The sequence below is a fragment of the Trachypithecus francoisi genome, unplaced genomic scaffold, assembly GCF_009764315.1.
Source record: "Trachypithecus francoisi isolate TF-2019V2 unplaced genomic scaffold, Tfra_2.0 Lachesis_group10, whole genome shotgun sequence".
Lineage (NCBI taxonomy): Eukaryota > Metazoa > Chordata > Mammalia > Primates > Cercopithecidae > Trachypithecus > Trachypithecus francoisi.
In genome coordinates, this window is record NW_022681455.1 from 26,982,731 (window position 1) to 26,995,616 (window position 12,886).

Here is a 12,886-nt window from a genome sequence, read left to right on the forward strand (position 1 = left end):
AGTGCAGTGGCATGATCTCGGCTCACTGCAACCTCTGCCGCTTGGGTTCAAGCAATTCTCCTGCCTCAGCCTCTTGAGTAGCTGGGATTACAGGTGCCTGCCACCATGCCCGGCTAATTTTTGTATTTTTTAGTAGAGATGGAGTTTCACCATCTTGGCCAGGCTGGTCTTGAACTCCTGACCTCGTGATCCACGCACCTTGGCCTCCCAAAATGCTGGGATTACAGGTGTGAGCCACCTTGGCCGGCCCTGGCTTCTTAATTAATGATCCTTGTTAAAGATTTAACCTCCCCTTTGTTGTCGTGCTTTTCGGGGTCTGTCCCGCACAGCCTGGCTGACTGACGTATGAAAGGAGTACTCACACACAGGTATGCAGTATGTAAGAGCAGCCCATCTGACCTTTCAGAAGATCTACTCCTTTCCTTATAGTTTCTCCTACCACTCTGACTGATCTCCTATATCTCCCCCTTTTGTCTTTTGCATCAGGTTTTGTTGATTGAAGAATACAGATGTGCACAGTGACAGGCTTGACAGGTGCCGCGGTTCCAGCTTGTGTTCCAGCTTTGCATCCTAGAAGCAGTAGATAACATAAGACAACCATGAGTATAATCAGTAATATTCTTTTCCAATCAAAGAGTTACCCCCAGGAGTGGGGGTCTATCCAGGAGAGGTGTTTTTACACATTGTTCTATAGGGCTGTTACTGAGGAACCTCACCAGGGGTATGTTAATCCCTCCTACCAAAGCAGTCACGTTGTTAGAAGCTGGGAAGGGGCTGTCTGCCCAAGTAACAGGGCAGAAGAAAGGTGACTCTAGAAGATGGGCCTAATAGAGTGTAGCAGGTACGAGTTGCAGGCAGAGTGAGAGAAAAACCAATACCCTATGAGTGTTGCAATGTACAACAAAGAGCATAGCAAGGAACAGATTATCTGGAGTGAATGGTGTTTGTGTCTGGAGCGGGATTCGCTCAGCTTCCTGAGTTGTCTTCTTCAGCATAATGTCCAGGGCCTGTGTTGTCCATGGAAGCCGCATCGTTCTGGGGCTACAGGTCCTGCAGGGTCATTTCCTTTATTTTTGGTACCGGGTTGGGTTCCAGCCACGCCATGGTATGGTTTGATGTGTCGCACAGAAATCCAAAGAGGACTTGAGGGGATGTGAACACAAGAATATCCTTTTCCCCATGTTAACAAATCATTTGGACTGCATCATAGATTACTATTTACATCTTTCCATAAAAACTGAAGGTTTCATATTCTGAAAGGTTTTTGCAAAGTGCTTTTCTATGGCTGATTGAAATTTATCGTTTAAATTTAGGAAGTTAAGGGTAAATAAGGCTAAATTTAAGAAGTTAAGGGTAAATAAGGCTTGTGCTAGTAATGTTGTAGGGTCCTTACTCATATTCCCCCTTTTTTGTTTTTTAAGCATATTTTTAAGGGTGGAATGGGCACGTTCCACTATGGCTTGTTCTTATATAGAAGGGGGTTCTTTTCCTGAGTTACTTTGGTCTTTACTATTGGGGCATTCCTGTTTCATATGACCTGACTTTTCTCATTGAAAACAATTTGAATTTTTATCCCTTTTTACTTTTTGAGGCTTTAATGCCATAGCCAATATTCTGGCTTTCTGTGTTTCAGTCCCCACCAGCTGACATGCTCATATGAGTTCCCTGATGTAGCTGCTTTCCCTCTGACTGCTTGCATTGCTTGCTGGCAATCCACATTAGCATTTTCATAGGCCAATTACAACAATAAGATATCAGCGGCCTTGGCATGACTGATTTGTCTCTTAAGTCCCTGGGTTAACCGATTGATAAATTCAACAAATGGCTCCTGAGGCCTTTGTGGAACATTTATAAAAGATCTCTGTTGAACTCCACCTTCGGGAATTTGGTCCTAGGCCCCGTGAGTGCACAAAGACAGTTGCGCATAGACTTGAGGGACAAAATTTAATTGTTGTTATATATTAATATAGGGACCCCTCCCCTGGAGCACAGCAGCTATGTTCTGTCCTGCCAATTGATTCTGGTTAGCCTGTTGTTCGCACAATTCATTATATTCTGCCCTCTGGAGGAGGTATTGACTGGCCTCTAAAGTTGTTTTAGCTAGCACTGACTAGTCCCATGGAGTCAATATGGTAGTTATCTGCTATAGCCTCAATTAATCCTCTTGTGAATGGGTTAGTAGGTCCATTTTCTCTAATGCTTTTCGTTATTTCCTTAAAAGTGTTGAAAGTAATAGGCTTATGGACCTAATTGGTCTGTTGATCTTGCATCATGGGACAAGCCAGGAACTCCCCTTCTAATGCTGCTTGCCTAAGACGGGGTCCCATAACTGTAGTATATCTCTTGTCTTCTTCCCAATTCATTGGGGGAGGAGACTTAGGAAAAACCTCCGTCTCCTCTTTGGTATCTTTACCCGGGTAATGGCGGTGCTTAAGGAGGAGGAGGAGGAGGCAGTAAGGTAGATGATAGTTCTTCCTCCCCTCCTTTTTTAGGCTCTTCTGTGTAGAGCAGGACCAAAGCAGCCCTAACCAAGGCCCATAACATTAAAGATGTTACTAGGACCTGTTGCCCTTGTACATGATGTTGTTTAAGATTTCTTCCCTGCGGCCGGGCGCGGTGGCTCAAGCCTGTAATCCCAGCACTTTGGGAGGCCGAGACGGGCGGATCACGAGGTCAGGAGATCGAGACCATCCTGGCTAACACGGTGAAACCCCGTCTCTACTAAAAAATACAAAAAACTAGCCGGGCGAGGTGGCGGGCGCCTGTAGTCCCAGCTACTCGGGAGGCTGAGGCAGGAGAATGGCGTAAACCCGGGAGGCGGAGCTTGCAGTGAGTTGAGATCCGGCCACTGCACTCCAGTCTGGGCGAAAGAGTGAGACTCCGCCTCAAGATTTCTTCCCAATTGCTTCCAGAGCCCTAGGTCTAGTGTGCCTTCTTCTGGGAACCATGGGCTATAGAATACAACAGTTTGCATTACATCCCTTAATTGAGCCTCTGAAACCAAGGTTCCGCTAGCTTTAAGCAGCTGTTTCAATATTTTTATATACTGTTGCTGTTGAGCTGATAACTGTTGTCCCATGATGAAACCCTAGCTTGAAAATCCCCTTGAACTTGGAAATCCCCAGCGGGGACCAATTACTTACTGAGCAGTCACTTCACATTCATTTTCGAGGGTTCGGTCCAGATCCGTTGCAGTGTTCCTCACACTGGGCACCACCTGCTGGATCTGTCCCGCAGACCCTGACTGACTGACGATGAAGAGTACTCACACACAGGTATGCAGTGTGCAACAGCAGCTAGGAGACACCTGGCTCAAGTGGTCAAAGTGCAACCCCGAGAAGCTGGAGCTGCTTGCTTTTATTCAGTGCAGGCAGAATGCCGAAAGCCTGGGGCAAACACAGTCTGTGGGTAATTAACATTTATTGTTCCCCTTTCAGGGAATGTCACACACATGGATGTTCAAAGGTGAATTTCTGGATAACTTCAAACAAACAAGCCTGATCAAGATAATTTCCCCTTGCTCCCTTGCACATACTCCTCACCCTCTGCCTCAAGGTTAACAGCTGCCTTCAGCTATTCTCCCCCGAAGTTATGCAGACCCTTGCTATAAGCTCCTCTAACTCTGCCTATATAAATGAAATCTGAACTTCCCTATTTCAGAATGCTATCTCTATTACTTTGGAGTTGGTGTTTCCAGGTGGTCCATCCTTATGTTTTGTGCTTGAATAAATTCTTTATATTCTTCAGTGTGCAAGAAGAAGGGCTTAAACAAAAACAATAAAAATATATTCTGACTCTTTTGGTTATTTTTGTTTGATAAGTTGTATACATTATTTTCTCCATGGGACAATGTTTCCTGTCCTAGATAATAAGGACCATGTGTGGTTCACCTTTGTGGTTTGATTTAAGTAATGTGGGCATTTCAGATGTGAAAGGTTTTGAGGAACAAGGCAGATTACCTTGAAATGAGAAAGCTGAGGTTTTAAAATAAAAGGTGGCCAGGCGTGGTGGCTCACGCCTTTAATCCCAGCACTTTGGGAGGCTAAGGTGGGCAGATCACCTGAGGTCGGGAGTTTGAGACCATCCTGACCAACATGGAGAAACCCTGTCTCTACTAAAAATGCAAAATTAGCCAGGCGTGGTGGTGCACGCCTGTAATCCCAGCTACTCGGGAGGCTGAGGCAGGATAATCACTTGAACCCTGGAGGCAGACGTTTCAGTGAGCCAACATCATGCCATTACACTCCAGCCTGGGCAACAAGAGTGAAACTATGTCCAAGAATAAATAAATAAATAAATAAAGCAAGCAAGCAAAAGGCAAAGTTGAATCTTATTGGTGGGGGTTGGGGAAGTCAATGCATAAAGAACATTGACACCAATAGGTATGTCTCCAATGCTGAGTTGAGAAAATCCGGGAAGATAGAGGACAGGACTAAGGCAGGTAGCATTGGAGCTGCTTCTGTACCTGATTGCTGACTAGAATGGATATTTATAATAGCATAGCCAGACACAGTAGCTCATGCCTGTAATCCTAGCCGTTTGGAAGGCCAAGGTAGGTGGATCACTTGAGCCTGGGAGTTTGAGACCACCCTGGGCAACATGGCAAAAACACCATCTCTACAAAAAATATTTAAAAATGTTCTGGGCATGTAGGTGTGTGCCTGTGGTCCTAGCTACTTGGGAGGCTGAGGTGGGATCACCTGAGTCCAGGGATGTTGAAGCCGCAGTGAGCTGTGATCACACCACTGTACTCCAGCCTAGGTGACAGAGTGAGACAGCGTCTCAAAAAATAAAACAAAAAAAACAGTGCCATTGGACTTCAAACTCAGCCCAATCTCATTCACTTTAGGCATTGAGTCTGACCATGTAGCCCTGACTTCATTTTTCAAGGTGTTTTTCTGATTTACCAAGTCCTATGCTGATTGCAAACAGCTACATTTGAAGTCAGCGCCATCTGTTCATGTTAAAACGAACATTTGATTCTAGTTAGAGATGCATTGTTTTCTTATCTTCCTAACTGAAGCAATTCTTGCCAATGTTTACTTTTTTTTTTTAGACAGGGTCTCTCACTCTGTCACCCAGGCTGGAGTGCAGTGGTGCAATCTTGGCTCACTGCAACCTCCACCTCCCAGGTTCAAGTGATTCTCCTGCCTCAGCTTTCCAAGTAGCTGGGATAATTGGTGCAGGCCATCATGCCCAGCTAATTTTTGTATTTTTAGTAGAGATAGAGTTTCACCATGTTGGCCAAGGCTGGTCTCCAAGTCCTGACAGGTGATCCGCCCGCCTCAGCCTCCCATAGTGCTGGGATTACAGGTGTGAGCCACTGCACAGGCCTTCCTTTCCTTCAGGATTAAATGTGAACATTATAGCTGGAGCTGGAACAGGGATATATTCAGAAAGACAAAATTACAATGTCATGCAGAAAACTACTTTAATGCAATGATAACCTCCAAATACACTACCAGGCAGGCTGTTCCAGAGGCTGTGAATAGAAAGTCTCATAGCCCAATGCAAGTTTCCTGAGCTCCATGGCTTAATTTTATTGAATGAATTTGAAACATGTAGCAAGAAACAAGCAGAAAGAGCTTTGGCAAGTGAACACATTTCAGATAGGTTGCAAATGACACAGTCTCACTACCTGAATCCTTGGTTATGCATGTCATATGTGTGAGGTTTCTCTCTCCCTCTTGTATATTTTGCCCACTGAGAGGGTGATTTCGAGAAACAGAGTTCCTGATAAGCAAAGAAGTCAGCAGATGCAAATTATGTGGAGCCAACACACGCTTGCTCTATTGGTATACAGCCACCTATATTGCTCAATAGTGGTATGCTGACCAGCCATGCCTTTTATATTCATGCTGTCTGTAGAGGGCCAATGAGACCAGCCAAAACGGGTGTTAACAGTGGGCGGTCAATTTATGACCCCATAAATATTGAGTACTTTATAAATATGTGGTGTCTCACAAATATCCAAAGGTTTTTGGTTCTTTCATCTCTTCCTGTCTCTTGAGTAGCACACACACAAGCCCTGCTGACTTTCTCTATGTCTAACACATCTCACAGGCTACTCATTTATGATTGATTATGAATATAGGTTTTGAATTTTGTCTACATTTCACAGACTTCTTGTATAGGTGATACTTAACACTTCTTATGAATTTCATCTGTCCCATTTGTTGGGTTGGTATTCCATAGGAGAATTCAATAGCAGAATATATTTGAGAGTATTTCAAATAATAAGAAACACATTACATTTATATATAGAGGACAAACACATTTTATGTATATATGTATGTATGCGATATATATATAGAGAGAGAGAGAGAGAATTTGTTTTTTTTTTTTGAGATGGAGTCTCTGTCGCCCAGGCTGGAGTGCAGTGGTGAGATCTGGGCTCACTGCAAGCTCCCCCTCCGGGGTTCACGTCATTCTCCTGCCTTGGCCTCCCGAGTAGCTGGGACTACAGGCCCCAGCGACCACGACCAGCTAATTGTTTATATTTTTAGTAGAGACAGGGTTTTACTGTGGTAGCCAGCATGGTCTCCTGACCTCGTGCTCCGCCTGCCTCTGCCTCCCAAAGTGCTGGGATTACAGGTGTGAGCCACCGTGCCTGCCCGCGACAGAGGGAATTTCTAAGGATATCGGAACTCCCATGTCTGAGCTGTATTAGGTTTGTGTGAGGGAAAAGTAGATTTTCATTTTCATTAACTCTTAGATACTAGTTAATGTAACTAGATAGGTAACTAGATAGATACTAGTTAATGTAACTATCATATACTAACTCACACAGGTGGACATATACTAACTCACACAGGTGGACTATCATATACTAACTCACACAAGTATCATATACTAACTCACACAGGTGGACATTAAAAATACCTTTTATTAAAAAATTATTTTCTTAAATATACAATATTTGCTGTCTTATAGTATTACTTTCTATATTTCAGTGAGGTTGTACATTTTAGTAAAGCAATTCTATGAAATCCTTGTAAACCACTGATGAGACATGGCCAGATGAGAATATAAATGGGTAGCCCCCAACCATAGTTCCATCAATATAGACTTGAACTCTGTGCTCTCTCCCTTCCTCTGTCATCACTCTCTTGCTCTCTCCCCACCCCTCCTCCCTGGCCACTAGGGAGGAGGCAAGAAAATCTACTTTTGAATTCCATGCTGCTGGCTCTTCTTCTGCCATCTCTTTTGCTCCACCCTCCCTTCAGAACTGCCTCCAGGAACTTGCAAGTTTTCAAGATTATGTTAATTCAGCTTTTGGCAATTTAAATTCAGTCCCATCAAAAGCCCGTTTTAAAAGAAAAACATGACCTTCAGACTTATGTTTCTTTCTTTAGTTTGTGAGTTTATTGTATAAATATCCACTTTAGATTTCAATCCAGGTAAAGGACAGGGATAGTTTCTATCTTTTTCACTGCTCTTTCCTAAGTATTTTCTGTAATTTAATAGGTTCTCAGTAAATGAATCAACTCAAAGTACTAGTCCATCCACCAGATATTTTGAGAAAAATTGAAGGTACATCTCAGATCTAGGTTCTTAAAATACTCTTCCCTTACCTCCTGCTACCCCTACATTTTATGATTCAAGAGAAATGCCCATGAGGGTGGAGGAATGTAGAGGTTTCAGTCTGTATTACCCTACCATTACAGTTGGCAATCTTGGTATTTAAAAAATCCACAGCAGAAGTTGTGTACATGGTTTTGCTGATTCCTGTTAGCATTTTCAAGTTAAGACTCCCTGAGCCTGGCCTTTTTGCTGACTGCCAACCAACGTTACCTAAAAACAAAGACACATTGTTGCCAGGTCTTTTAGTATTTATATTGTCTGCTCTACTTTGTCTTACAAATCTAAATTTTTTCAAAGACACCTAAAACCCCTCATATTACTTACCGAATAACTAAAGGTTTATTCCATGGCATTTTTTTTTTTCATTTTCATAGTTTGTCATCTAACCCTTATCTATTAAGAAATTTCAATTTTTCTCAGGTACTTGGTAAACTACAATATCCCAGTTGACATTAAATTCTAGGAGGCTCCCACAAAGATCACATTATGCTATCTAGAGTGGGTTCACTATTATAGGCGCTCAATGTATTTTCAAGTCATCTTGAATACTCAAATTTACCAGCTCCAGACTGGACGTGTTGCTCCAAGTTGATTGCCTCTAGGTTGCAAACTTAACTTTTTGTTCCTAAACTAGAATGTCCACTTTTCCTGCTGTGTCAAATTATCTGCTCAGCAATACAAGGAAAGGCTGAGGTGGGAAAACTTAAAGACCAGCAGCCTGGGCAATGTAGTTATACACCACCTTTGTAAAGACAAATGAGCTCTAAAATCTTAGTGTTTAACAGAGGCACAGGATAAACTGGCAATGTAGGAGAATTTTACCTGTATTGGCCACACTTCTCCGGTAGAAAACAGCAGCACCCAGCATTAAAACTCTTAATTGAAATTGTTAAGTGGCTCTGAAAAGAGCCTTTGGGTTTGAACATGCGTCCATTTACTTGGAGCTGGTGTACTTGGTGACGGCCTTAGTGCCCTCGGACACCGCGTGCTTGGCCAGCTCCCCAGGCAGCAGGAGGCGTACCGCCGTCTGAATCTCCCTAGAGGTGATAGTAGAGCGCTTGTTGTAATGCGCCAGGCGGGAAGCCTCACTCGCGATGCGCTCGAAGATGTCGTTGACGAAGGAATTCATGATCCCCATGGCTTTGGAGGAGATGCCGGTGTCAGGGTGGACCTGCTTCAGCACCTTGTACACGTACACAGAGTAGCTCTCCTTGCGGCTGCGCTTACGCTTCTTTCCATCTTTCTTCTGCGCCTTGGTTACCGCCTTCTTGGAGCCCTTCTTCGGAGCGGGAGCGGACTTAGCTGGATCAGGCATTGCAACAAAATTAAAGAATAAGAATACACCCAAGAGTGGACGCTTAACAGCACAGCTGGCCGTTTTTGTAGGTCTTTTATGCAAATAGGTGCTTAATCATTTTCAATTCCTGATTGGACCAAGTCAGCCAATAAAAAAGTTAAATTCAAGTCACTTTTTGATTGGATATTTATGCGAAACCTACCTTATATCCTTTTCTACACCACCCGGGGTATAAAACGTAGTTTTTTATTCAAAACATTAGAAAAATTAATGCCTTGTTAGTAACATCTAGCTATAAGTTATGTCTCCTTAGGTGCGAATTTAAACAGAAACAAAGACGGATATTATGTTTCTAGTTTCCTACTAAATTGCAGCTTCCGGATTTAAAATTATCTATGAATAACTAATTCTAAAATGGAAATTACCTAAAGATTTGCATGTTTCCAGAATTATACCATCGGCTTTCTTTTATAATCCTATCAAGGTCGTCAGCATTCTTACAAAAAATTTAAGCTTTTTCGATAATCAAAGGATGAACACATTTCAAGAGCGATGGGATTTTAATACATCCCCTAGGAACGGAGTGTCTGGAAGTGAAACCAGTGTTTGTTGAAAGGTTCAGAATATAAGGAATAGGGTACTTACATTAAAAGTAAAATATTTCTTCAAAGTAAGAATTTTCTTAAAAATATAAAGGACAAATTGAGCTGCACCAATCACTTTCAAACGCGGAATTTTTGAAATCGCTCCGGAACTGCAGAAAGTTCATTTCCGTCTGTCAAACGTAATCCCAAAGTGATTAAAATAAAATCAGTGAAGGTACATAATACAGGTAGGCACATAAAACATAATAAAATGTAAGGAACTAGGGGAAAAAAAGTATTTAGATAGGTTAAGGTTTTCTAAAATGAGACTTAGTAGCCGATCACAAGTCAGGGCGCGAAATTGGAAGATTCGGACCAATCAGAAGGACTTTGCCTTTATAAATAGGAGTAAGAACAACTGTTGATTCCGTTGTGATCGTTGCTTGAAACCCATTCCTATGGCCCGCACGAAGCAAACGGCTCGTAAGTCCACTGGCGGCAAAGCGCCGCGCAAGCAGTTGGCCACTAAGGCAGCTCGTAAGAGCGCGCCGGCCACCGGTGGCGTGAAGAAGCCCCACCGCTACCGGCCTGGCACTGTCGCCCTCCGTGAAATCCGCCGCTATCAGAAATCGACTGAGCTACTGATTCGCAAGCTGCCATTCCAGCGTCTGGTACGTGAGATCGCGCAGGACTTCAAGACCGACCTGCGCTTCCAGAGCTCGGCGGTGATGGCGCTGCAGGAGGCCTGCGAGGCTTACCTGGTGGGGCTCTTTGAGGACACCAACCTGTGTGCCATACACGCAAAGCGAGTGACTATCATGCCCAAGGACATCCAGCTAGCTCGCCGCATTCGCGGAGAGAGGGCATAAGTTGTACTAAGGGTGTGTACCAACTTAAACCAAAGGCTCTTTTCAGAGCCACCGACAGTTTCAGTTGAAAGCTTGGTAGCACTAGAGAGTAACGTCTCCTGAAACAAGGAGCGTGGAGGGTTAGGGTATAGGGGGAGGGCCGGTGGCTCTTCTAGCCTTTTTTCTCTTTTCCATTGTCTTCAAAATGGCCGGGAGCGGCGGCTCAGGCCTGTAATCCCAGCACTGTGGTAGCCCGAGGCGGGCGAATAACTTATACAAAGGTCAGGAATTCGAGACTAGCCTGGCTAACAAGGTGAAACTCTAGTCTTCACGAAAAGTACAAAACCAAAAAACAAAATGACGGGCTTAGTGGCGCCCTCCTGCAGTCCCAGCTATACCGGGGACTGAGGCAGGAGAATCGCTTGAATCCGGGAGGCAGATGCTGCAGTAAGTTGAGATCGCGCCACTGCACTCCAGCATGGGTTACAGCGAAACTCTGTCTCAAAACAAACAAACAAACAAACAAACAAAAAACAAAAAAACGGCTGTGTGCTGAGGCAAAACCAAAACTACAGGGAGAAAGGAAACAACTTGTGGACAAAAGTGTACGAAAGCTTTATTTGTGACAGTATAGGGAATTAAATCATCTTTTTTTTTTTGGCTTGCCCTAAGAGTTCATTTGAGACATCAACAGGAGAAACGTATACAAGTTAATATAAACAAACTTTACGTGGCACGGGAGCCTTCCAATTAAAACCCCAGGGTGTAGGTGGAGCTGTACACTATGCCCAGGGAAAACTGGGTTCAGGGAAATATTACTGCAACTTTTTTTTTTTTTTGAGACAGTTTCGCTCTTGTCACCCAGGATGGAGTGCGGTGGCGCGTTGCAGGATCCCGGCTCACTGCAACCTCCACCTCCCGGGTTCAAGCGATTCTCCTGCCTCAGCCTCCCAAGTAGCTGGGATTACAGGCATGCACCACCACCCTGGCTAATTTTGTAGTTTTAGTGGAGACAAGGGTTTCACCATGTTGGCTATGGTTGGTCTGGAACTCCTGACTTCAGGTGATCTGACCGCCTTGGCCTCCCAAAGTGCTGGGATTACAGCACCGTAATCCACCGTGCCCAGCGCAATTTCTTGTTATTCTAGTTATTTAATCAGCCTGGCCAACATGGCGAAACCCTGTCTCTGAGATATAAATACAAAATTAGCCGGATGTAGTAGCAGGCCACTGTAATCCCAGCGACTAGGGAGGCTGAGGCAGGAGAATCACTTGAACCTGGGAGGTGGAGGTTGCAGTGAGCCGAGATTGTGCCACTGCACTCCAGCCTGGGCGACAGAGTGAGACTCCGCCTCAAAAAAAAAAAAAAAAAAAAAAAATTCTAGTTATTTCAAAATAATGCAGAAATAGGCTGTGATAGGATTGCTACTTTTATTGCTTGGAATTCCATGGTTTATCAAGTTTGTTTGTTTGTTTTCCCCACAAATAGTTCTTTGCACTCTTGGCTTTTTGTTGTGGTGATGTGCTCATTAGGCCATAATTCATTTATGCAGGTACATGATTTCTTAGATATTGCTGACCCTGCTTCAAAAACCCATGATCTTTAGGACTGTGTGTTTGGTGCATCCTAACTGCACAATAAAAAATCCACTATTATTTTGAACATTCTATTTTAGACACATCATTTATTTCCACCTAAATGCTCTCATTTAACTAGCTCAGCAAATATTTTGTATGATGAAGAAAGTGGTGCTTAGTCTGTATTTTTTGTGTGCAAATTCCCTTTTTCTCCTATTAACATTTATGGCAGTTTTCCCTGAGTTTCCTGTTGTACCAACCCCAGAAGACAGTCACCCCTTGTACCTTCTGTCCTTCACATGAGAAGAACAGGGCATGGAACCTCTGGCAATTTACATTATTTTTTTCTGGGCAATTCTTCATTGTTTAATTGTATAGTGCTTAATATAAGTGAACACACTGAATGTATTGGTGTTTCAAAGGCAATGTTTTAAAATCCTTCGGTGTGCTTTACCAGTGTATTATTATTTTTTCTGTAAAAAAAGTCTGTGGCAATAAGAATTCGTTTAGCAACTGGCTGGTGAGGTGGCTCATGGCTGTAATCCCAGCATTTTGGGAGGCTGAGGCTGGCGGATCACCTGAGGGCAGGAGTTGTCAAACAACATTTCTGCAATGGCCATAATTATTTTCATAATTTTCTGTGCCCCTATAAAGTATGACATAGTGTTTACACAGTAGATTGACCGTTGACAAAAAACAAAACAAAACAAAACAAACAAACAAACAAAAACAAATGAGAAGCCACTTCTTCGATGTGGTGAAAAAATGAAAATGTTACGAGGCAGGATCACAGGAGATAACACGGTAGGTTGACAAAGCACAAGGAGAAACACTTTAGGTTATAAATTACCAGTACTTGAGATCAATGACCTGAAATCACAGTAAGTGCCCCAGCAAAGAATTCACTGGGTAAGACAAAAACTTAGGCTTTTTTTTTTTTTTTTCTTTTTGAGACAGAGCCTTGCTCTGTGCTCTAAGCCTGGAGTGCAGTGGAA

The 12,886-nt window shown here is 43.3% G+C and overlaps 2 protein-coding genes across 2 annotated transcripts; one reads left to right on the forward strand and one right to left on the reverse strand.

The window, feature by feature from the left end:
* Positions 1-142: 142 nt before the first annotated feature.
* On the reverse strand, positions 143-8,899 carry LOC117088335 (histone H2B type 1-F/J/L-like). Its single transcript, XM_033219539.1, has 2 exons — positions 8,407-8,899; positions 143-570 (listed from the first exon to the last, which is right to left on the reverse strand). Exon 1 carries the CDS (start codon positions 8,897-8,899, stop codon positions 8,519-8,521), a length of 381 nt encoding a protein of 126 aa, XP_033075430.1. The 3' UTR covers positions 143-570; positions 8,407-8,518.
* Positions 8,900-9,356: 457 nt separating this feature from the next.
* On the forward strand, positions 9,357-10,446 carry LOC117088330 (histone H3.1). Its single transcript, XM_033219533.1, has one exon. The coding sequence runs from the start codon at positions 9,924-9,926 to the stop codon at positions 10,332-10,334; it is 411 nt and encodes a 136-aa protein (XP_033075424.1). The 5' UTR covers positions 9,357-9,923; the 3' UTR covers positions 10,335-10,446.
* The last annotated feature ends 2,440 nt before the right edge of the window (positions 10,447-12,886 follow it).